Source organism: Bos indicus, chromosome 16, assembly GCF_029378745.1.
Source record: "Bos indicus isolate NIAB-ARS_2022 breed Sahiwal x Tharparkar chromosome 16, NIAB-ARS_B.indTharparkar_mat_pri_1.0, whole genome shotgun sequence".
In the NCBI taxonomy this organism is placed as follows: Eukaryota; Metazoa; Chordata; class Mammalia; order Artiodactyla; family Bovidae; genus Bos; species Bos indicus.
In genome coordinates this window covers 52,095,586-52,119,748 of record NC_091775.1, presented here as the reverse complement: position 1 = coordinate 52,119,748, position 24,163 = coordinate 52,095,586, and the positions used below count along the sequence as shown (strand labels likewise).

The window sequence follows — 24,163 nt, the reverse complement described above, 5'->3', positions numbered from 1 at the left end:
TCCACAGACTAGGAGGCTCCACGGGTCCTGCCATCCAGCTGAACCCTCCTGCTTTCTCAAGGTGCCGCAGGGCCGGTGGTGGGCGAAGCCCAGCCCCTCCCAGAAGGGCCACCGGACGAGACTGCCTGCACCAAAGCCTGCCGATGGGCGTCTTACCAGACACGGTTAGATCTGGTCCTTCTGTCTAATACTGTCTGGTAATGCCGTCCATCCCCGGCCTCATCACCGCCACAGGAGGGCCCTCACCGATGCTGGGTGGAGGGGGCGCCGGGGGCCGTGGGTCCCAGCAGTGCTACCCTCCCGCCCAGGCCAGGCCACACCTGACACCCCAGCCCTGGGACCCCCAGAGGGCTTTCTGTCGCAGACACAATGGACTGTTGGTGTAATGAAGCATAGGGGCTCCTGTTCAGCTCAGGTGCACCGCGATAGGCTTGTGCTGTTGGCACTGCCGCTGGGCCATGAGAGACCTGGGCTGCAGCAGCTACACCCCTGGAGCCCCCCAGGAGCCTCTCCAGGGAGGCACCCTAATTGCTATGCCAGGCAGTGGTGGGGGATGAGGAGTACAGGATAGAAGCAACCCCAACTCCCTGTGCCCCCAGAGACACCCCAGGCTGCCCTCTCCCCCACCCAAGGTGGCACCAGGATCCTGAGGGTGCTGGCCTTCCTCCCCTGGGTCCCCATAGGCCTGACTTGGCTCTTGGGTGGTCGAGGGCCTCTCCAGGTGCCAGGCCATCACGCCCCACACCCAGGTACCACTGGAAGCCCTGGTGGTCCTGCCTCCTCCCCTCTGCTCCACATCCAGACATCGTCTGTCTACAGTGGATGCCAGTCCCACTCACAGCCTCATGGCTGTGCCCCCAGAGCCTCTTCCTTTCCTGAGAATTCTAAGCAGGCCCTAGGGTCCCAGTCCATGGCTGATGACTCTGACCCAGGTTCTGCGGCCAGAGTCAGGGTAGAAGGGCCCCTCTCTCGGTCCCTCCCTCCCTCCTCAGTGCCTACTCTTTCCTGAGTGCCCTCGGAAAGCCAGTGCAGCTCCAGACACGCTGGGGATGGGGGGAGGAGTGTCCCTGAGAAGGAGCCACAAACAGCGAGAAGGCTCTGGGAAGGACATGTGGTCTGCAGGGCTGCTGGTGCTGCAGCAGCCGGAGCAGTAGAGGGGCTGCAGGGGTGGGCGTGGGGGAGGCGGAAGTGGGGGTACAGCAGGGGCAGGGGGGCAGGGTGGAGGGGCTGCAGGGGTGGGGTGGAGGGACTGCAGGGGTAGGGGTGGGGGAGGCAGAAATGGGGGTATGGCAGGGGCAGGGGGCAAGGTGGAGGGGCTGCAGGGGTGGGGGTGGAGGGGATGCAGGGGTGGTGGTGGGGGAGGCAGAAGTGGGGGTACAACAGGGGCAGGGTGGAGGGGATGCAGGGGTGGGGTGGGGGTACAGCAGGGCCTCTCTGAGCAGAGGGATCCAGAGGCCAGAGGCTGCATGGGGGCCACTAAGGAGCACTTCCAGCCCTGGCAAAGGTGCCAGTTCCCCGTGGGAGGCCGGGAAGACCCTCAACTACCGCTGCAGGAGGGGCACTGGGCCTTTTCCCAGAGAGGGGCTGACTGTCCCCTACTGCCCTCAGGGTACTCGGCCCAAGCACAGCCAGGCCTGAGGAGAGGGGAGAGGCGTCTGCCCTGCAACGCTAGCTAGTTCACGCTGGGCTGCCTTGCTCCAGGTTGTAGATGTGGCCAATGGCCCAGCTGTGGGCTGTTGTGGGAAAGGCTGCCGCCAGGCTGGCTCCTTCACCAGTTTCAAGTTACAGGCAGTTTTTGAGTCTGAGCTCTTGGTGTCACCACATGGGCAGGGGGCTGCCTCCTGAGAACCCATGAGGAGCCACAAGAGGAGTGGGGAAGTGGACTGGCCCAGTTCCTAGAGTCTGGGTCTCTAGAAGTGAAGGGAAAGTGAAAGGATGGGGGCATGGGCTCCTGGGGAGGACAGACTTCCAAAAGTCTTTGCTCAGGCCAGTGGGAAGACTGAGCGGACTGCAGGTGACCAGGGGCCCCCCTGCTCACCCAGGGGTGCTTGTCCCCTGAAGGCCCAGGCAGGGGCCCACCGCCCTGAGGTCAGGATGCCCCTCAGACAATAGCTTGGCTGGGGGAGCTCTCCTAACTAACCCTCGGGCAAAGGGATTTCAGACCACAGTCCAGCAGAACTAAGCCCTGAGGCCACCAGCGCCTGGCACAGGCAGCACACAGCTGAGGGCGCATCAGCCTCTGAGAGGAGTCAGGAGGAGGGGCTTAGGGGGCACATCAATTTCCTGGGGTGGCCACAGCAAACTACACAAACTTGGTAGCTTAAAACAACGAAAGTGACTTCTCTCATGGTCCTAGAGGCTGGAAGTCAGAAGTCCAGGTATGAGCAGGGTCCCTCCTGCCTCTTCTGGCCTCTGGGGCTCCAGGTGTCCCCAGGCTTGTGGCCACAGGGCCTGTGGCCCTCTGGCCACTGCCCACCTTCTGCTGGCTTCTCCCCTCTGTGTCTCCTGCTTTCTGCCTCCCTCTCATGAGGACGCTGGTCGCTGGATTTAGGGCCCATCAGATAATCACATCTGCCAAGACCATTTCTCCAAGTGAGGTCACATCCCTAGGTTCTGGGCCTTAGGACGTGGACACATACTGCAGGGGGCCACCGTCCACCCTACAGGAAGCAAGTGAAGGCACTCTAAGGGGAGACGCCCTGGTGACCCATGCAAGGCTCTGCAGGGTGGAGGAAGGGGCCGTGCAGGGCAGCCAGAGGCCCTCCCACTGCCCCTGGACTCCCAGACCTGGCTGTCAGCCCCATCTACCACTGGGGAGGCATGGGTCTGCAGAGCCCCACTTTCCATTTTGTTAAGTGAGGGCTCCACATGCTGAGGCTGTGGTGAGGGGAAGTGAAGGGTAGCAGCTGAAGCACAGTGGGTCAGGCTTGTGGTCTGGGCATGGACCTGGGGGTCTTGAGAAGGCTCAGGAATGACCCTGGAGGATGGAGGACCCGGATTGGGGCTGTGCATGTAATGCCCCTCTTCCAACCTCAGTCATTCCCTGCCCCGCCCCCGGGCCGGCCTCCAGCCCCTCCCCATCCACCTGCTCACCTCTGGGCCACTGGGTTGTGGTTGCTGGGAGACAGTTGCCTGGTCACCACTGTTGTTTCCCGGGCAGAGGGCTCACACCACCTTATGGGGCAGGTAAGAGGGACAGGCAGGCCACAGCGGGGTCCTGGCTGGGCATGAAGGCTGGAGCCAGCTGTGCTGTGGCCCCTACCTGGCCCTGCAGCCCACAAGTGCCCTGTGGGTCCTCTAAGACTCTGTCCAAGAGTATAATGGAGGGGAGAGAGAATAGGGGAGGAGGGGAGAGCTGGGCAGAGCCCCCTATGAAGAGGGCCCAAGCACCCAGGGCCATAGGGTGAGGAGCAGAGATGCCCAGGCCGGGCTGAGCAGGGCAGGCCTCCCAGGGGTGGCAGCCCCTTAGGACCAGCTGCTTTGGTCAAGACCAGATCTGTCTCCCTGGACCAAACTCCAAAAGGATGGCCTCCTAAAATCCACAGGGACCCACATCCCCCCAAACAGCTTAGTCCTGGCCAGAAAGCACCAGCTGGATGAGCAAAGTCAGCACTCCCAAGTGCCCGCGTGGCCAAGCGTATATCTGGGGATGGGCCCAGTAGGACATGGTGGCCTCTCGTTTCTTGGACGTTTCCTTCAGCTTCACCAAGGTCTTCCACTGGTCACACCAGGGTGCCGTTACCTGGCAGTCTTTTTACCTGACCAGGTAAACGGCTTCTTTAAAAGTTCATTATAAAGTTGGGTTTTCACTGACGGTCCCTGCTCTGCTGCAGCCCTCTTGGGAGCCCTGATGCCATCCTGCCTGTGGGACCGTGGCTGCCCAAGCTGCATTGCCAGTGATAACATTCCCTGAACATCTTCCAGCAAAAGCTTTCTATTTAGAATGAGTCTGTCAGAGAGACTCTGAGAAAGGTGATTGTGGGGACATCCCCCAGTGGTCCAGTGGTTATGGTTTCACCTACCAATGCAAGAGTTGTGGGTTTGATCCCTGGTCCGGGAACTAAGATCTCACATGCTGTGCAATAAGGCCAAAACAAAAAAAAAAAAAAAAAAGATCAATTGCTCAACAAAGGCTCTGGGAGCTGTAGCTGTGACCCCCCTGACCCCGCCCACAACCCCACCAGCCATGTCCTGCAGCCCAGGGACACCACAGTCACCACAAGTGTGTATGTCCAGGGGAGGAGTTCTTCTTAATCTTTGTTCATTTGAATGACAAGAAACTGTAATTCACGGCCTGTTTAATTCTTTGCGGAAGTAATAAAATATAGAGTGAAGACAGGCCAGAGGCCCAGGCTTACAAGGCTTGTTCTGAAACCCACGCCCTCACGCCCAATTCCGGGCTCCTGTTTCTGGCAGCGCCCACTGCTGCGTCCAGATGACACCCAGAAGTTAGCCGGTGCTGGGCTGTGGGGCTGGGGGCTCCCTCCACACCCCCATGCTCACACGATAACCCCCAGCAATGCTCCCTGAGGGTGGCCACTGCTGGCAGCAGCCTGGCGTTGCCGTCCTCACTGTCGTCAGGCAGGCCCTCCTGGAACACGTGTGACGAGGCAGGTATCTGCACGTGTCACTTGTAGGAACTGTCTTCATAGCAACCCTCTCAACTCTCTCTCAGGTGGGGAAACCAAGGCACAGAGCAACAGCCCAGAGAGTCCCAGCATCCTGTCCCCAGACCTCCTGCCACACTGGGCTGGCTGCAGAGCCTTACCTCCTGATTTGAGACTTTTCAAGGCTCTTTCCTTGTATTCTTCTTTCCAACCCACGCCCCTGCCTTGAACTTCCCACAAGGTTGTACCGCGTTTTTAATTCCTTCAAGCTGGTCCACCTTGTCTGTCCCCTTGTGCTAACCGCCCAGCCCTCTTCTCGGGTGAGGATGGCAGTCCTACCCTGGCATGTCTCTAGGGCCACGTCCCTGTGCCTTCTGCCTGCCCTCGCCACCCAGCCACCCTCTCCTCTCCTCTGAGCCTGACTGTGCAGCTGCTGTCTCTATGTGTCTATGTGTGACACCTGGGGGGCCTCTGCAAGGTGTCCGTTGACCCAGTAGCTGCTCAGGTGGGAGTGCTGGGGGGTAGTATTACCCGTCATCCTCTCGGGGGCCTCCATCCCCAGAAGGTTTGGGTCTCAGGCAACGTGGAGACACATACACACCACACGCACCCTCCCTGTTCTCAGCAGGCACCACTCCCCACCCGTCATGCTGGGCGGGGTCAGCCCCACTAAGGAGGGTGGGGCAGGGCTGGGAAGGGGGCTCAAGGTCGTCCACACAGCTTGCCCCACTCTTGGCAGAAGGCTGAGACCCTCCCTGCACCCAGCCACCGCCCAGCCCCCGTCACTGGGTTGACAGCTATTCCCAGTTTACCCTCTTCTGTCCTAAATGGGGACAAAGGTCTTGGTCAGCATCTCTAGGGTGACCAGTTGGTTTGTTTGCAAAGCGACTGTCCTCTTTGGAGGAGCCTCTGTGTGCCTGCCCACGCTCCAGGCTGCTGGCCTTTCCACTGCTTGTGGCTCTTCAGTTTCGGCAAACCCTAGCCTCCCGAGCCGCCCCCAAACTGGGAAGGACGTGTCAAGGAATAGCTAAAATTCCCTAAAATGTTCCCAACTCAGCCAGTCAAGAAAGGTGCCCCAGGGAGGCATCGTTCTAGGGGCAGGGCCCACAGCCCCACTGACCCTGGGAGGGGCCCGCTGAAGGCTGTTCCCCCCGAGCCCCACAGGCCTGACAGCAGCCCTCCTTACAGCCGGCCCCGTGGCCGAGTACAGAGACGTCAACCACGGACGAACCGTCCCTGCAGGGAAGGACTCGCCCCGGACAGACAGGATGCAGAGATGGCCCTGCCCCCAAGGGGCACCCGACCCCACAGTCACCACAGAGACCGGAACCAGACCGGAGTCCAGCACTCCAGGCAGCACCCCTCCCCACACAGGGTGGGCCCGACCAGGTGCCCAGTTCCAAGGCTAGGACAACAGGTTGCCCGCAGGGCCCGCAGAGGGGTGGGGGCCATCTCTTCCCAGAGGTACCCCTGCCCAGGAACCCCAGCATCTGTGGCCCGCAGCAGCACCCACTTTCTCCACCGCCGAGGACCACCCCCTCGGACCCAAGTCAGCACAAAGAGAGGCAAGCGGTCAAGGATGGCAGGGATCCGGCGGGGCCGTGCCCGGGCACCAGGTGAATGCAGCCAGGACCTTCCTGGGGACAGGCACCCCATCCCCAAAAAGGCCTTCTCACAGGGGACAACACAGCTCTGTCCTGGGAGAGGGGCTGGGAGGAAGTCAAGGGGCTGGGAGGAAGTCAAGTGTGGGGTATGCGATCCAGGCTGGCCAAGTAGGGCAGAGGCCAGCAGAGTCAGGGTCTGAACAGGCATAAAGAGGGGTCTACCCTGACTGACATGGGTCACCCATGACATCATGATGGACATTGTGACCCCCACCCTCCTGGGCATGTCCCTGCATCACGTGTGCCCCCAGCTCCAGCCTCAACCTCAGCCTCTGCCCCCTGCCCTGTTGGTAAGGAGGGACACTGCCCACACCAGAGCTGGCCCTTGATGATGGTGACTCTCCCCCCTTTCCTGGGAGGCCCTCTGGGCCTGAGATGGGCAGAGATGGGCCGAGATGGCTGGGGGACTGCCTAGGGGCTCCGGCCAGATTCTGAGTGAATGCCCTCCCCTCCATTTGAACCTACCTTGTTCACAGGCTGGGCCCATGAGAGACCCATGGGGAGCCACGGAGAGGAGGGGCTCCTGCATCAGCTAAGCCAGCTGGACCAAGATGCAGGTGGGCTTGGCCAAGGCCCATCAGGGGGCAGGAAAGCTTCCGGGTGGGCCAGAGGCTCTGACTTCCCACCTGCCCACAGAGCTGGACGACTCTGAAGCCATCAGGCCCCAGGCCGCCCTCCTGGAGAAGCACTTTCTGGAGAGGGAGAAGCAGCCACCCAGTACCGGGCAGGGCCCCTTCTTCTACATCGGAGGGACCAACGGGGCCTCCATGTGAGTGGGCCCTCAATCCGGGCCCTGCCCCACTGCCCCCAGGCCCTACCCAGCCGTGCTCCCCAGCTCCACGGCCCCCAGGTAAGCACCGCCCCTCCCCTACAGAATCAGCTCCTACTGCAAGAGCAAGGGCTGGCGGCGTATCCAAGATAGCCGGCGGGAAGACTACAAGCTCAAGTGGTGTGAGGTCAAGTGCAGAGACACCTACTGCAACTTCCGGGAAGGTAGGGGTGGGGCTGGGCTCAGCGGGCAGCCCTCAAACACGGGGTGCCACCGTGTGCTGCCCGGGCTCTGTTCTGCCAGGCAAGCAGCTGCTGTACCAGCTCCCCAACAACAAGCTCCTCACCACCAAGATTGGGCTGCTCAGCGCCCTGAGGGAGCACTCGAGAGTCCTGAGCAAGACCAGCAAGCCAGCCCCCTGCGCACAGACCAAGTGAGCCACCCTGCCCCCCACCCCTGGCACCCACTCACCCAGCTGCAAACCCCCACCCGATGGGTCAGTCGCTGGTCCTGACCACCCTCCACTTAGTCTGTCCGCCCACCTGCTTTCCCACTGACCCAGCTAATCTGTCTCCCCCCAACACCTGCCAGCATCCCACCCACCCACCCCATGGCCTCAGCGGTCCTCACATGCCCGCCACAGAGCCGCCCGCTGGCATCCTGTACTGTCTCCACTGCCCGCCACACCCTGGCTGTCCACCCCACAGCCATTCCTGCCCCTTGGCCTACCCACGCCATGTGCCCACATCGTCACTCATCTGTCCACTCCACACCCACTCACTGCCCAGCCACTAACAAGTCTGCCCACTCATCCAAACAACCAGCCACCATCTGGTCGCCGAGGCCATCTTCACATCCCCATGTCCAGCTGTCCGCCTCCACCATTTCTGTCAGCAGCCCTGGACCATCGCCCTGTAGGCATCTGTCTGTCCACCACACCACACACCACCAGGCTACCCCCACGACATCCCCACCCATTCTCCACACACGGAGCAGCCACTCAGGCCAGGTCCTGTGTCCCCCTGGGGTGCAGATCTGGAAAGGACATGATACCCGCCCTGGAACAGCTCCTGTGGACCAGCTCAGGACATCTGGGGCCATAGAGGTAGACGCACTCAGCCACTCTGCCCTAAACTGAAGGTCGGCCTGGAGGTCCATGTAAGGGCTGAAGGGCATCCCAGGCCGGGGATCTGTGCCGACCACTCACTGCAAGCTGGTCACTGTCCTGGCCTGGAGACCCAGCTCTGAACTGACCACTCCCGAAGGCCTAAGAGCTGGGAGGTGGGAAGGGTCGGAGGCAGGTGAGGCAGACTGCAGAGAAGCCAGGTGTGCCCAAGTTGGCTAGGGAACAGAAGGTGAAAAGATTCTGCAGAGGGAAGAGCTGGGGTGGCAGATACGTGTTAGACGACGCCAGAGGCTGCAGGGGTCCCTGGAGCCCAGCCCCACTGGAAACTCTCCCTCCAACCACCCCCCGACCCCCAGATCAGGCCCCTGGAATGGTCAGCCAAGCTCGGGGGAGGGGACAACCCTCCCAGTGACTTCCCCACCCCCTGCTTCCCCAGAGTCCTGAAAATGGAAGACTTTTTCCCAGAGACCTACCGTCTGGACATCAGGGATGAGAGAGAGGCTTTCTTCACCCTCTTTGATGGTGAGAAGTCACTGGACGCCAGGCCCACTCTGGGGAGACCGGTGCAGGGCTAGACCAAGGCGGGAGTGTGATTAGGGCAGGGCCAAGGTCCTGGCGAGATTGAGGTGGGGGCATGGTCAGGAAGGGGAAGGGTGGAGCCAACCTGGGTGAGGACAGGGCTAGTACTAAGGTGATGCCAAGGAGGTGTCATGGTGGACCTTAGTGGAGGTTAAGGCTTGGCAGGCTCCAAGGCCATGGCTAGAAGGAGTGTAGGCAGGGCTGTGACTGGGAGAGCAGTCAGGGCTGGGAGGGGTGGGGCAGGGCAGGATCTGGCCCGCAGGCTCAGATGGCTCTCTCTGCAGAAACCCAAATGTGGATCTGCAAGCCCACAGCCTCCAACCAGGGCAAAGGCATCTTTCTGCTCCGGAACCAGGAGGAAGTCACCACTCTCCAGGCCAAGACCCAGAGTATCGAGGATGACCCCATTTACCGCAAGATGCCATTCCGGGCGCCCCAGGCGCGGGTCGTGCAGAGGTTTTGCTCATGGGCCCCACGAGGGGCGTTGATTGGGTGGAGCTGACCCCGGGTGGGGCTGACCCGGGCTGACTCGCTGGTGCCTGTGAGGGTCCGTGGGGGTCGCGGGGCCCACAGAGGAGTTCTTCGAAGTGGAAGGTTCAATGCCCCATGCTGGGCCTCTGTGTAGCTAGGAACAGTGGGGTTTCTCCTGCTGTCAGGGCTGGAAGGAAATGTCCTGCACACACCACCCCCCACAACACACACCACAGGCTCCTGTTCAGTGAGGAGCAGGGGGCGCTCGGTCAGCTGTGCCCTGACCTGGGTCCTGCACACTGACCTGCAGTAAGCCCAGCCTCTCCCCCAGCCTCTCCCCCAGCCTCTCCCCCATTTCCCCTCAGCCAGCTGCAGCCTTCAGGCCCTCGGGCAGAGCTGACCCCCCTCCCGGGCTCCCTCTGCCTCTGGATGAGGTCCAGACCCTCAGCCTCACACCAGGGGCACAGTCCAGCCTCAGAAAATTCCCTTTGGACTTCCCTCTCCACCAGCGGGACCTCATTTCTGCCACAACTGCTGTCAGTCACCATAAGCAGCGCTTCCAGCCTCTGGGTCTCCAGACCTCAGTGCGCTCCGCTGGGATATCCCTCCTTGTCGCTCCAAAAGCACCTGCCCTTTAAGGCCCAAGGTCATCGCTGCCTCCTCCTCCAGACAGTCTTCTCTGACCATGGGGGCCAACAAGCTTCTGTCTCCCCAACTCCTAACAAGAGCTGTGCCCTGAGGTACCCCAGTCATACACCGGCAGACTGAGCTCTAGGAGCCAGGCCCTCCTCCTCAGTTCCCTGACCTGTTCAGGCTCAGAAATGTCCCCTGACGAGGGGACATTACACTCAACTGGAATAGGGGACCCAGAGCTCACAGCTGAGGCAGGTGGCAGGGGTGCTGGGGAACTAAGAGGTCCAGGTGGGGGCCTGGGCCAGGCTGACCACACCTCCCCAGGTACATCAAGAACCCGCTGCTGCTGGACGGGAAGAAGTTTGATGTGCGCTCCTACCTGCTCATCGCCTGCGCCATGCCCTACATGGTCTTCTTCGGCCACGGCTATGCTCGCCTCACCCTCGGCCTTTATGATCCCCATTCCAGCGACCTCAGTGGCCATTTAACCAACCAGGTAAATGTGCTGCACAGATGCAGCCTTGGACAAAATCGCTGTTCAAGAATGTAGACAAGAACCCAGCTGTAGACACAGCCCAGGCTTGGAGGTGGCCCTACCTGCAGTCAGCAATGCCTCTCACCTTCAGCCACAGCGGGCACCCTGTGAAAGAACTGAGAGCCGTGCACCAACCCCCACCCCCCACCCCAGCTTGTCTCCCTCTGGGTATGGATCAGGCATCTCTGGGTGTGGATCAGGCACCCTAGGGGTGGGAGCAGAGGATGGGGGTCTTGGTGAGGACCTCAGTGCAGAGATGCTAAGGGCAGCAGTCTCCTAGGAAGGATATCAATGGGATGTGTACGGGCAGCGGCCCCCCAGGGGGATCTGGGGGGGCTTCTCAAGGGTAGGAGTTGCTGGGGGAGGGTCTCAGGTGGCAGGGCCAGCCCAGGGAGTCTAGGAGAAGCAGGCCCCCTGTGGGGGTATGGCAGCATCAGGGTGATGCTCTCCGTCGGGGCCTCCATGGGGGACAGGCCTCCAGGTGCTGCCCTTCCCCCCCAGTTTATGCAGAAGAAGAGTCCCCTGTATGTGCTGCTCAAGGAGGACACGGTGTGGAGCATGGAGCACCTCAACCGTTACATCAATGACAAGTTCCACAAGACCAGGGGCCTCCCCCGAGACTGGGTCTTCACCACCTTCACGGTTTGTGTGTGCCCCGCCCACTCGGCGACGGGAGGGGGATGCGGGTCAGGACTGACTGGGTGGGGGAGTGCTGGGCCACAGGCAGGTCCCTGGGTGGGGCTGTCTCTGGGTGTGCCCACAGCAGTTGGCTCTAGGAGTCCTCTCCTCTCGCTTTCTCAAACGGATCATTCACGCAAAACAAAGGTCACCCTGTGAAACTGCACAGTTCAGTGGTTTCTAGTGTATTCATAGAGTTGAACGATGATCACCACCCTCTGGTTCCAGAACACTGTCATCTCCCACTGCCCTCCCCAGCCCCTGGCAACCACTAGTCCACTCTCTGTCCTCACGCATCTCCCTGTTCTGGACATGTCACATCAATGGGATCACGCAACATGTGGGTTTTCCTGGCTTCTTTCACTGAGCATAACATCTTCAAGATTCATTTCGTTCCTTTTTATGACTGAATATTTCATTGTGTAAATGGACCATGATTTGTTTGGATAAACGTTCATCAGTTGACAGACATTTGGGTTGTTTTTACTTTTTGTCAATCATAAGTAATGCTGCTATGAGTATTCACATACATGAACAGGTATTTCAGTGCTCTTGGATACAGGTCTAGGAAGGGAACTGCATGGTCGTTGAGGAACTGCCAACATTTTCCACAGTGGCTGCAATTGCTCCCACCCCCACCAGCAATGTCTGATGGTTCCAGTTTCTCTGTATCCTTGCCCATACTTACTATCTTTTTTTAATAGTTGTCCGGTGGGTATAAAGGAGTATTATCTCATTAAGGGGTTGATTTGCATTTTTCTAATGATAATGATATTGAGCATCTTTTCATGTACTTAGCCATTTCTGTATCTTCTTTAGAAAACTTTCTCTTACCTCCGTTGTCCACTCTTTCTTTGTTAGGCTGTGCACGCATGCTTGCCTAGTCACTTCAGTCGTATCTGACTTTTTGCGACCCTGTGGACTGTAGCCCACCAGGGTCCTCTGTACATGGGATTCTCCAGGCAAGAATACTGGAGTGGGTTGCTGTGCCCTCCTCCAAGGGATCTCCCTGACTGAGGGATCAAACCCATATCTTTTGCATCTTCTGCATTGGCAGGCAGATTCTTTACCACTAGCACCACCTGGGGAGTCCCTGTTAGGCTGTAGAGCTCTTTATATATTGATTGCTAGACCCTTATCAGGTTGTGATTTGAAAATATTTTCTCCTGTGAGTTCTCTTTTCACTTTCTTGATAATGTCCTTTTTCATTTGTTTCACAACTTGCAGGATCTTATTTCCCAAACCAAGGGTTGAACCCATGCCCTCTGCAACGGAAGTACAGAATCCCAACCACCAGACCACCAGGGGATTCCTGATAAGGTCCTTTTTTGCACTAAAGTTTTAAATTTTTGTGAAGTGCAATTTATCTATTTTTCTTTGGTTATTCATGCTTTGGTGTCATATTTAAGAATCCACTGCCAAATCCAAGTTGTAAAGATACATCTGTGGCTTCTTCTAAAAGTCCTATGTTTTAACTCTGAGTTAATTATTGTGTATGGTGTGAGGTAAGTGTCCAGCTTCAGTCTCTTGTGTGTAGCTACTCCATTGTCCCAGGACCATCTGTCAGACTGTTCTTGGCAAATTTTTGAAAATCAATTGACCAGATATATATGTGTTTATTTCCAGACTCTTAATTCTATTTTATTGATGTGTATGTCTGTCTTTAAGCCAGCACCATACTGTTTGAGTTGCTGTAGCTTCATTCTCTTTCTCTTTTTTTGAGGGGGGTGGGGTGCTATGCTATGAGGCACAGGGGAATCCTACTTCCCCGACAAAGGATCAAACCCATGCCCCCAGCATTGGAAACTTGGGAGTCTTAACCACTGGACTTCCAGAGAAGTCCCTCATGTGATGACTGAATCATTCTTGCATTTCTGGCATAGATCTCACTCAGACATAGCATACTGTGCTTTACATATGCTCCTGAATTGGGTTTCTGAGTACTTCGTTTAGTATTTGTGTGTACCCTCATAAGCAATATTGGTCCACAGCATTATTGTCGATTTGGTTTTGAACATGTTCCCTTCTATTCTATATTTGTAGTTTATGAAGCCAGCTGTGTTAGTTACTGAGTTGTGTCTGACTCTTTGCAATCCCATGGACTGTAGCCCATCAAGATCCTCTGCCCGTGGAATTCTCCAGGCAAGAATACTGGAGTTAGTAGCCATCCTCTTCTCCAGGAGATATTCCTAACCCAAGGATCAAACCCAGGTCTCTTGCTTTACCGGCAGATTCTTTACCATCTGAGCCACCAGGGAGCCCTTAAATATTTGGAAGAATTCACCAGTGAGGCCACCTTATTGTGGACTTTTTTGTGGGAAGGATTATTTTTATTATTATTACTAACTCAACCTTTATTTGTTAGCGGTAACTAAGATTATCTATTTCTTCTCCGGTCAAGTTTATCAGTTTGTCTTTCTAGGAATTTTTCCATTTCTTCTAAGTTACCTAATTTGTTTGGAATATAGGTCGCTCGTGGTATTTTATGAACAATTATAATCCTTTTCATAATCATTTTCATCTTTATGTAAAGTCTTTCTTTAAAAAAATTTTTTTTCTTTTACTCTTTTGGCCACACCACATGGCATACCGTACCATAGTTCCCTGACATTGAAAGTGAAAGTGTTAGTCACTCACTCATGTCCAGCTCTTCCCAACCCCAAGGACTGTAGCCCACCAGGCTCCTCTGTCCATGGAATTTTCCAGGCAAGAATACTGGAGTAGGTTGCCATTTCTTTCTCCAGGGGATCTTTCCGAGCCAGGGATGAAACCTGGGTCTCCTGCATTGTGGGCAGACTACTGTCTGAGCCACCAGGGCCAGGTATCAAACCCATGCCCCCTGCACTGGCAGCACAGAGTCTTAACCACTGGACCACCAGGAAAGCCCCAAGGTCTTTCTTTCTGGATTTTAGTAATTTAAGTCTTCTTTCCTCTTTTTCTTGGTCAGTTTAGCTAAGGGTTTGTCAGTTTTGTTGATTTTTTCAAAGAGCCAGCTTTTGGTTTCATTGATTTTCTCTATTGCTTTCTATTCTGTAATTCCACTTATATCCACTCTAATTTTTATTATTTTCTTCCTTCTACTTGCTTGGGTTTAGTTTTCTTTTTTTTTCTTAGGGTTGAAGATTGGGTTATTGATTTGATTTGAGATCTTTCTTCCTGTTTAATGTAGGCATTCACAGTCATAAATTTCCCTCTGAGCACTGCTTTTATTGCATCCCAAAAGATTTTGTGCATTCTTTCATTTGTTGCTTAAGAGTGTTATCTTCCACACATTTGTGAATTTTCTAATTTTCTTTCTCTTATTGATTTCTAATTTCATTCCATTGTGGTCAGAAAACATATTTTGCATGATTTCAACCCTTTAAAAAGTATTGAAACTTGTTTCATGTTTTTTGTTTTGGCTGCACTGAGTCTTTGTTGCTGAGTGGGGACTTTCTCTACTTGCAGCGAGTGGGGGCTGCTCTTTGTTGTGATGCACAAGCTTCTCATTGGGGCGGCTTCTCTTGTTGCAGAGTACAGGCTCTAGAGCACAGACTCAGTAGCTGTGGTGTATAGATTTAGTTGCCCCTTGGCATGTGGGATCTTCCTGGTCCGGAGATCAAATCCAAGTCCTCTGCTTTGGCAGATGGATTCTTAACCACTGGACCACCAGTGAAGCCCCTACTTTATGTTTCAACATACTGTCTATCCTAAAAAATATTGCATGCACACTGGAGAAGAACGTGTAGTCTGCTGTTTAGTGGAGTGTTCTATAGATATACTTCAAGGTAGGTGATTTATAGTGTTGCTCAAGTCTTGTATTTACTTATTGATCTTCTGTATAGCTGTTCTATCATTGAAAATGGCATAATGAAGTCTCCAACTATTATTATTGAATTGTCTATTTCTTTCAGTTCTGACAGTTTTTGCTTCATCTATTTTTAGGCTCTGTTGTTAGGTGCATGTATAATTATTACATATTCTTGATTTATCATTAGAAAATATTCTCTTTTTTTTAATGTCTTCAATTTTCATCTTAAACTCTATTTTCTCTGATATTTGTACAGATGTTCCAGCTCTCTTTTGGTTACTTTTTGCCTGATATATCTTTTTTTATTCTTTGACTTTCAACCTATCTTTGTCTTTGAATCTAAAGTGAGTCTCATAGAAAGCATATGGGAGGTGGGGGGGGATGCATTCTGCCAATCTTTGTCTTTTACTGGAGAGCTTAATCCATTTACATTTAATTTAATTACTGATAAGTTAGGATTTGTATCTGCTCTTTTGCTATTTTCTATATATCTTATATCTTTTTGTTGGTTTCTCCATTATTGCCTACTTTTGTGTTAAATATTTTCTAGTGTACCCTTTCTAGTATTTCTTTTACTATACATTTTTGAGTTATTTTCTTATTGCTGCCCTTGGAATTACCATTAACATCTTAATTTAAAACTATCTAGTTTGGATTCAAACCAAGTTAATTTCAATAGTGGTTTTTAAGAAAATTTTTCCTGTATAGCTCTATCTCTTCATTTATGCTGTTACTGTCACAAATTACAACTCCTTAAATTGTGTGTCCATCAGCATAGATTCATAGTTATTGCTTTATGCAATTGTCTTTTAAATAAAACAGAAGGAAAAAGGCAATTACCAAAAAATGAATGTATAGTGTCTTTTATATTTAACTATGTAGTTACTTATAAAACAATGGAAACAGTGACAGACTTTATTTTCTTGGGCTCCAAAATCACTGCAGATGGTGACTGCAGCCATGAAATTAAAAGACACTTGCTCCTTGGAAGAAAAGCTATGACCAAACTAGACAGTATGTTAAAGAGGAGAGACATTACTTTGCTGACAAAGGTCCATCTAGTCAAAGCTATGGTTTTGCCAGTAGTGTATGGATGTGAGAGTTGGACCATAAAGAAAGCTGAGCACCACAGAATTGATGCTTTTGAACTGTGGTGTTGGAGAAGACTCTTCAGAGTCCCTTGGACTGCAAGGAGATCCAACTAGTCAATCCTAAAGGAAATCAGTCCTGAATATTCATTGGAAGGACTGAGGCTGAAGCTGCACCTCCAACACTTTGGCCACCTGATGCGAAGAACGGACTCATTGGAAAAGACACTGATGCTGGGAAAGATTGAAGGCAGGAGGAGAAGGGGACAACGGAGGATAAGATGGTTGGATGGCATCACTGACTTGATGGACATGAGTTTGAGCAAGCTCCAGTAGTTGGTGATGGACAGGGAAGCCTGGCACGCTGCGTGCAGTCCATGGAGTTGCAGAGTGGGACACAACTGAGCAACTGAACTGAACTGATGTAATTATTTCATGGATGCTCTTAATTTCTTAACATGAATTCAAATTATTGTCTAGTGTCCTCTCATTTCAGTCTGAAGGACTGTAGAAATGTTCTACTACTGATAATCTGTTCTTTAAATTTGAGAATGTCTTAATTTCTTTTTTATTTCTGAAGGATAATTTTGCTGTATATACAATTCTTGGTTGACAGTTTAATTTTTCTTTCAGTATTTTGAATATGTCAACCCACTGCCTTCTGGACTCCATGGTTTTTAATGGGAAATTGGTTGTTGGTCTTATTGAGAAGCCCTTATGATACGTCACTTCTCTTTGCTGATTTCAACATTCTCTGTTTGTCTTTGTCTTTTAAAAGTTTGGTTACAATATGATTTTTGAGCTTATCCTACCTGGAGCTCATTGGCCTCAAATGTGTAAATTCTTTTTCATCAAATTTGAGAAGTCCTACTACCATTATTTCTTTAAATATTCTTCCTGCCTCTTCCTTTACTCTCTTTCTAGATCTCCTTCCATAGATCTCTGTGACTTCATTTTTCTTCATTCCTTTGACTTTCTGTTCCTTAGACTGGATAATCTCAACTGATCTATCTTTAAACAACTCAAATGTCTTGTTCAATTATTATGCTTTTCAACTCCAGAATTTCTGTTCAGCTCTCATTTATAATTTGTCTCTTCACCGATATTCTCTATTTGGTAAGACATTGTTCCTGTATTTTCCTTTAGTTCAAGTGAGGTCTTCCTAGGAAACATCAGACATCACAACAAATGACTACACTTCTCTGCCAAACAGATTAATCCTGCTATCTCCAGTACCAAGAATGTAGGCTTTTTTCAAGGCATTGAGCTGGGATGCAGGGAATAATACTAGAGCAGGTTAAAATACTACAAATCTTGCTGTTCCTACCAAGATTCAAGATTCTATTTGAATAAACACTCTTCAGGTTGCTGAACGCTTTTGGTTAATTTCCAGCATTCTAAGAAGGTTAATTTTGACAAATTTGGCCCATTTTGGTTGTTTTTATGGAATGGCTTATCTCTGGACCCCTTCTTCTGTCCATTTTGTGATGCTCTCATCTCTCTTGATCCTGCTCAGCAAGGCTTCTCCCTGTTGTCTCACTGAAACGCTCACCAGAGTGACCTCCATGTTGTCAAACTCAGGGGTCAGCCCTGGTCCTCTTCTCCTTGACCTGTCAGCCAACTTCAGACATAGCCCCTCACTCCCCACAGCTTCCAGGACCTTGCTCACTTCCTCTTAGCCCCCATGCGGGTCCCTGGGCTGCCACCACGGCTCTCTGGAGCCCAGCGTCCAGCCTGGCTCTACTCTTTACCTGCTCTTATCTACGCTTTGTCTTTATCAGATACCACCTGACTTTTTTTTTTTTTAACTTCTTATTTTGTATTGGGATAAAGCCAATTAACAAACAATGGTGTGGTAGTTTCCGGTGAATAACAAAGGAATTCAGCTGTATCTCTATATTTATCCATTCTCCCCCAAACTCACCTCCCATCCATGCTGCCACATAATATTGGGCAGAGTTCTTTGTGCTATACAATAGGTCCTTGTTGGTTTTCCATTTTAAATATAACAGAATGTACATGACCATCCCAAACTCCCTAACTATCCCTTCCCCCATCCATTCCACCAGCAACCATAAGTTTGTTCTCTAAGTCTGTGGGTCTCTTTCTGTTTTGTAAGTTCATCTGTATCATTGCTTATATAAGGGATATCATATGACATTTCTCCTTCTCAGACATCCCCTGACTTTAAATTCCATCTATATGCTTAAGATTCTACGTTAAACATGGACCCTGACCACTCCCCTGATCTTGAACCAAAGCCTATCAGCACCCCGTCTGCAAGCTCACAGAGGTCTCAGCCTCCAGGGCCTACTCTCCTTCTCGATTGATGAGGGCTCCATCCTCCCAGAGTCTCAGACCAAACGTCTAGGGACAGCCCTTATTCTTGTTTAACAGCTCACATCCTTTCATCAGTTGCATTGGCTTTACCCCAATATAGACCCAGCATCTATCCCACCACCTCAGCTTCTACAAGCCAGCATATTTCTCACCTAGATCCTTGCAACAGGCCCCTTCAGTCTCTCTCAGCATAGCAGCCAGAGGACCCTGTGAGGGCACAGGTCAGATACGCCCTCCTGTGCACCACCCTCCACAGCTCTGATCTCAGGGTGAAAGACAAGGTCTTCCCATGCCCTGAGAAGTGACTGGTGCCGCTCTGGTCTCATCCTGCTGCTCTCTAGCTTGCTCCAGCCACAGCAGCATCACCCTGGTCCTCTGACACCTTGGGCATGCTCGAACTTACAGCTGTTGCTCCCGCCAGGTGTCCCATCCCCATCCCACAGCTCCCCCCTTTCACCTTCACCTGTTACTCACTCTCTTCTCAATGAGGCCCACCTGGATCATACCCCTTTCCACACCACCCCGAACCCCCCACCTCTCACCCTGCTTTAGCTTCTCCTGTTTAGCATGTGTGGCTTTGTCCACCATACAAAGCGCATAATGATTTACACATCAAGTTTTTTGTGTCTCTCCTATGAGTGAACTGCTCAAGGGCAGAGACTCCTCGGAAGCTCTCTCCACTCTCCTGCCACACCAGTACCTGTCACACAATAGGAGGGCCATACGTTTGTTAGATGAATAAAATGAGAGTGAAGGAGTTTCTGGCTGTGAGCCTGTGACCCTGAAAATGTGACAGTATGGGCACGGTGGGAGCACAGGTGAGGGATGGGCAGTGGCTGCTCAGGCCTGGAGGGTGTAATCAAGGCCCACAGGTGACGTCCTATCCCCCCTACCCCGCCCCACCCACAGAAGCGGATGCAGCAGATCATGGCCCACTGCTTCCTGGCTGTCAAAGCCAAGCTGGAATGCAAGCTGGGCTACTTTGACCTCATCGGCTGTGACTTCTTGATCGATGAAAATTTCAAGGTGCTGCTGAGGCTTTCCGGGACGGGGGGGAGGGGGGGGCTGGCAGGCAGGTGCAGGAGGCAGTGGCCTTCTGTGCACACCTGACCACTCAGGCAGGCCCCTGGGGTGGGCAGTCAGGCACCCTCCCTAGCCCTGGAGGTGATGTGTCCATAATTATGGTTTCACTCCTCCTACAGCTAGGGTGACTCCTAAGGCCAGACTCTCAGACCCTCAAGAGTCTCAGCACCTTGGGCAATTGGGGGAGTGAGGTCATGGAAAAGAAGTGACCTCATGGTCACGTGGCTTAATGGGGACCAGGGTCTCAGCCTTCTCCTGGCCAAGTGGTAGGTGGGGCAGGATGCTGAGCAGTGTTGGGCCCAGGTGTGGCTGCTGGAAATGAACTCCAACCCCGCCCTGCACACCAACTGTGAAGTCCTGAAAGAAGTGATTCCTGGCGTGGTCATGGAGACCCTGGGTGAGCCACCCCCCAGGACCCTCAAACTGCCCCCCTCTGCCTGTACATGCTCTTTGCAAGTTCAGACGCCCACAAACCCAGTTCTCCAGCACCCCGAGGGCTGCGTGGCAACCCCAGCCTCTGCTCATGCCCCCATCTCCCTGCCAGCGTGGTGCCATCCCACCCCTCACCACCCTGTCACCTCCAGACGGGGTGGGAGGTCCCCCTTCCCCCGCACCGCCCTTCCCGGCTCCGCGTCCAGCTCACCCCCGACTCCTCCCCAGACCTGGCGCTGGAGACCTTCCAGAAGAGCCTACGCAGCGAGAAGATGCTACCGCTGCTGTCCCAGCGCCGCTTCGTGCTCCTGCATAACGGGGAGACGGACCTGTGGCCGTGCCTGGGGGGCTCCCGCAACGTCCCCCGCCCGCCGCTGCCCCCACTTCGGCCCACCTGCGACGCCGCGCCCCTCGAGCCACCTCTGCTCCGCGCCACCGACCGGCCGGGCGCGCGCAGGCCCGCGCCACACCGGGGCCTCGGCGGCGCGCCAGTGCGGCCTTCCTCCGCGCAGCGGCGCCCCCGGCCTCCCGTCCCCGCCCCCGACGGCGCCCTGAGTGGAGACCCCGAGGCCCAGGGCGGTGGGCAGCCGCGAGTGGACGACGCGGACCAGGTACGCGAGCTTTCCCCGGGGCCGGCAGAAGAGGAGCGCAAGAACGCGGGCCATTGCGGCTCCTAGCGGGCGGGCTACCGGCGCTCTCCCAGGGACCTATAAAAGCTACTTTGTTACAAGCGCGGCCTCTGCCCCGCACACCCGGCCCCAAGACCCCCGCTGGCAGCCTCCCTGAACCCTTCGAGCCGCTACTTCACTGCTGGGACCTGTTCCTGGGGGAACATGGTGGTGGAGGGATGAGCCGCTGAATCCGAACCCCTGACTTTGCCCATCATGGGCTGCTTCCATCCGGTGACGCTCTCCAGTTTCTGGGCCCCCATGCATCACCTATAGCCTGCCTCCATCAAGACCCTGGGTCCCTGCAGCCTCACGTGTCACCTACCCCTGCTGCCTAGTCTGCGGTCCCTGGGAAAGGCAGCCAGTGTCTCCCAGGCAAGGGTCTGGGTCCCCACAGCCCCCTCCAGATCCCCACAGGAGCGGTTCTTCACACCAGGCCCCACCCTGCCCAGGCTCAGCTCCTTTCTGAGGCTTCAGAGCACCAGGGCCCTGAGCTCCCCAATGGTGCCACGGTGGGAGCTATACAGCAGGCAGAGAGCATTGCGAGGCCCCAAGGACCCAGACTGTGGGCAGCGGGTGCGTGGTCATGCAGGACGGAGCCCTGAGGGGTGTGCCGAGCCATCATGTCCCCATGTTCCTTGTGGCCCCAACCCCGAGGCTACTGGGAGAAACCCGCTACCACCAAGCATCCTGGACCAGCCATAATCCCCTCTCCACACCCACCATCCCACACCGACCCCAGTCCAGACCCACCCCTAGGCCCACTGCAGCTGGCACCCCTCCTCCTGCGCTGCCTTTCACATACCCCACCCTCACCTCTCCCATCAGTCACGTGCCCTCCTCCTGTCCTGCCAACTCTCACTCATGACCCCAGTGGGCTCCACCACAGGTGGAAGGGGCTGCTGGGACCATTGTTCTGATCTGCATTGGAGTGCGGGTGGGACCTAAGGGGCAATGGGGCTTGTCTTCCCCTCCCCCATTGCCCCTCCCCCTCCTTTCCCAGGCGTGCAAGGGCCAGAGCACGCTAGAGGGCAGCGTGGGCCATGGAGCCACCGGCCAGTCCACGGAGATGTGCAGTCAGTCAGGGAGTCAGGGAGAGAAGAGCCAAATGAAACCTGGGGCTCAGAGAGGTAGAGACAGTCCTCCCGGGTCACAGAGCCAGTGAGGGCCCAGGCCAGGACCGACCTGCCCTGTCACTTACAGCTCACCCACGCATCCCCAACACTGCACTCCCTCCTCGTCCTGCTGCTGTGGCCAGGAGTGTAGGGTCACCAGGGCAGAAGCACACTTGTCACCATATGACAAGGATCCAGGAGCCCTGAGTGCACCTCCCCCCCCCACCAGTGTGTCTGGTGGGCTCTCCATGAAGCATCAAGCTCAGCACTGCCACTTCTGCAGCCTGATGGCCAGCTCTGCACCCCGAGGCTGGGGAGAGTGAAAACCAGTCTCCATCAGGGAGAGGTGGCCCCCTGGGTGGGCAGAGCGCACCCACATCAGTGTCTTCAGGGTCTGTACCAGTCTTTCCTTACTGGGGTGAAGGTCACTGCACAGCCATGTCACCTCAGGCTCAGCCCCTGGTCGCCCCTGAGGGGCCTCTACACTCCATGTCTCAGCCTCCAGGCCTCTCCTGCCCCTTCCTCACATCCTGCCCACAGAGCCTTCGCCCACGCTGTCCTGGGGCTCATGACTTGGCCCATGGTAGAACAGTGCTGCCCCTCGATGCTCCAGCTCTCCTCCAGCAAGACTGATCCCCAGCCAGTCAAGGCAGTATCTGCAGAGGTGACCCGACGCTCGAGGGGAAGCTGGTCTGAGGCCTCCATTGTCCCTGGGCCCTGAGTAGGTGCAGTGGCCCCCAGGGACCATGGTGGGGTGAGACATGCACATCCTGACTGGGCCCACATCCCTGGGCAACCCCAAACCCTGGACTGTCCGCAGCTCTTGGGCCCCTGGTACCCGGAGAACCTGGGTAACAATAAATGAGGTAGTCCTGCTGCTCATTCATCCCCAGAGGTGATGGCCGCACGCTTGCCCCCCATCTGGATCCTGCAGTCCCTGGCAGTCAGGAGTCTGTTTCCATTAAAGAGCCCACAGGACTCAGAGGAGCCCCCCTCAAACCCTCTTCCCTGCCACGTGTCTCCAAATAGAGGGGTCAGAACAGCCATGGCCCAAATCAGTGTCTCTGGAAAGACCTCTCCACAGGGCATGGCCACTTCTTATTGGGAAGTGGGGGTTTGGGGCCCTGAAAACCACTGCAGAGCCAGAGCTCAGCCCAGTTGCAGAGAAGTGGCCATGGTGCTGAAACCATGGTGGGGATTGGGGGGAATGATGGCCTGGATTCCTGGTCAGGGCCCTTGAATGGCCAGACTTAGCACCATGGACCTATCTGATTGGTGAGGGGGCAGGCAGGGGCCACCTGCCTTTGGACAGCCCCCTGAGGACTGGGGCCAGGGGAGGGCAGACATCCGGAGCTGTCTAGGAAGAGTTCCCTTCCTATGCCCACTATGGGCGTGTCTGTCCGCTTGGGAGGGTGTCCCACACTGGCTGAGTCCAGATCTCAGTGAAGCCGGGGTCAGGGGCCTTTTCAAGCAAGGCGAGGGTGGGCCGCTGCTGTGGCCGGAAGCACTTCTGGGAACAGAGGATGGCCTCTGGGCCCTTATCAGACTGAACACACACCGTGGAGCCTGACGGGGAGGAGGAGGGGGAGGAGCTAAGCAGCTGGAGAGCCTCTCTGGTTGGGGTTGATTTCCCCGGGGGGAGCAGCAAGGGGCTGGAGCTGGCCTGGGCAGAATCTCATCTTCGGGTCATTCTTGGGCTTCGTGACCTATACCTGTGCCCATCCCAGCACACTGGGCTGAGCGGGAGAGGGTGGGAACCCCTCAACACACCAGCCCCCTCCATTCCCCACATATCAGCACTCTTGAGTCTCCTGTGCCTCCCACTGCCCTGAGCTCTGCATCCCAGGCCCACCCAGGGCCTCCCTCCTCCCAACTTGGACTTGCTCAGGCTTCCCTTGAGAAAGTGACTGGGCTCTGATTGGTGGGAGCCCGTGCACACCCGGCCCTAGACAACCCACCTGAGCCTCCTGCCTCCTCTCAACCTAGCCCCTCCATGCCCCTTCCTGCTCTGTGGGATTTCAGCTGGGGCGCCTCAGTTCAGCTCAGGTCTAGCTTGCTATCAGCTCCCAGGAGGCTGCCAGGGAGGAACATGAGTCCAGGAGTGGGGAGAACAGGGAGTGAGCAGAGGGAGCTGGGGTGACCAGTAGTGGGCAGGCCTGGTGGGGCAGAGGTGCTCTGCAGGGAGGAGAGGAGCATGGAGGGAGGGCCCGGTCCGGTGGCAGGGGGTCCCTGAGTCGTCCTCACTGCCCACCCCCCCAAAAGCTGGGCCGGGCAAGTCCCCCTGTCCCCTGCCCGCTGCGGAGCAGGAATCCCCCGCTTGCTCCACGTCACCTTACCTGGCGTCACCCCACCGCCCACGGGCTGACTTTCCGGGCACTCCTCCCACACCAGCCGCCTGCGAGGACTTTCCGCACTGAGTCAGCGGAACACGCTCCCCGCCCGCGAGGCTGTCTAGGACCTGACTCCTGGCCTCAGCAGGGGGCTGAGCCAGGGTGGGGACCCCTTCCCCACAGGTTGGGGAGGGGCAGTCAAGGGACCCAGGTGACGGCGATGAGGAGGGCCCTCCTGGAGGCAGGTGGGCGAGG

At 55.2% G+C, this 24,163-nt stretch overlaps 1 protein-coding gene across 1 annotated transcript; it reads left to right on the top strand.

The window, feature by feature from the left end:
- Nucleotides 1-1,407: 1,407 nt before the first annotated feature.
- On the top strand, nucleotides 1,408-22,464 carry TTLL10 (tubulin tyrosine ligase like 10). Its single transcript, XM_019976893.2, has 12 exons — nucleotides 1,408-6,223; nucleotides 6,748-6,828; nucleotides 6,908-7,040; nucleotides 7,146-7,264; nucleotides 7,344-7,473; nucleotides 8,603-8,688; nucleotides 9,030-9,201; nucleotides 10,174-10,345; nucleotides 10,886-11,026; nucleotides 19,190-19,306; nucleotides 19,667-19,760; nucleotides 20,024-22,464. The coding sequence occupies exons 1-12, from the start codon at nucleotides 5,650-5,652 to the stop codon at nucleotides 20,470-20,472; spliced, it is 2,268 nt and encodes a 755-aa protein (XP_019832452.2). The 5' UTR covers nucleotides 1,408-5,649; the 3' UTR covers nucleotides 20,473-22,464.
- Nucleotides 22,465-24,163: the final 1,699 nt, after the last annotated feature.

Excerpts from the sequence above, each read along its gene's own strand:
- TTLL10 (XM_019976893.2), top strand. The coding sequence starts at position 5,650 with ATGTTCCCAACTCAGCCAGTCAAGAAAGGTGCCCCAGGGAGGCATCGT. Across the intron at positions 9,202-10,173 it reads CAGGCGCGGGTCGTGCAGAG|GTACATCAAGAACCCGCTGC; the intron begins GTTTTGCTCATG and ends ACACCTCCCCAG. Across the intron at positions 19,307-19,666 it reads TGATCGATGAAAATTTCAAG|GTGTGGCTGCTGGAAATGAA; the intron begins GTGCTGCTGAGG and ends TGTTGGGCCCAG.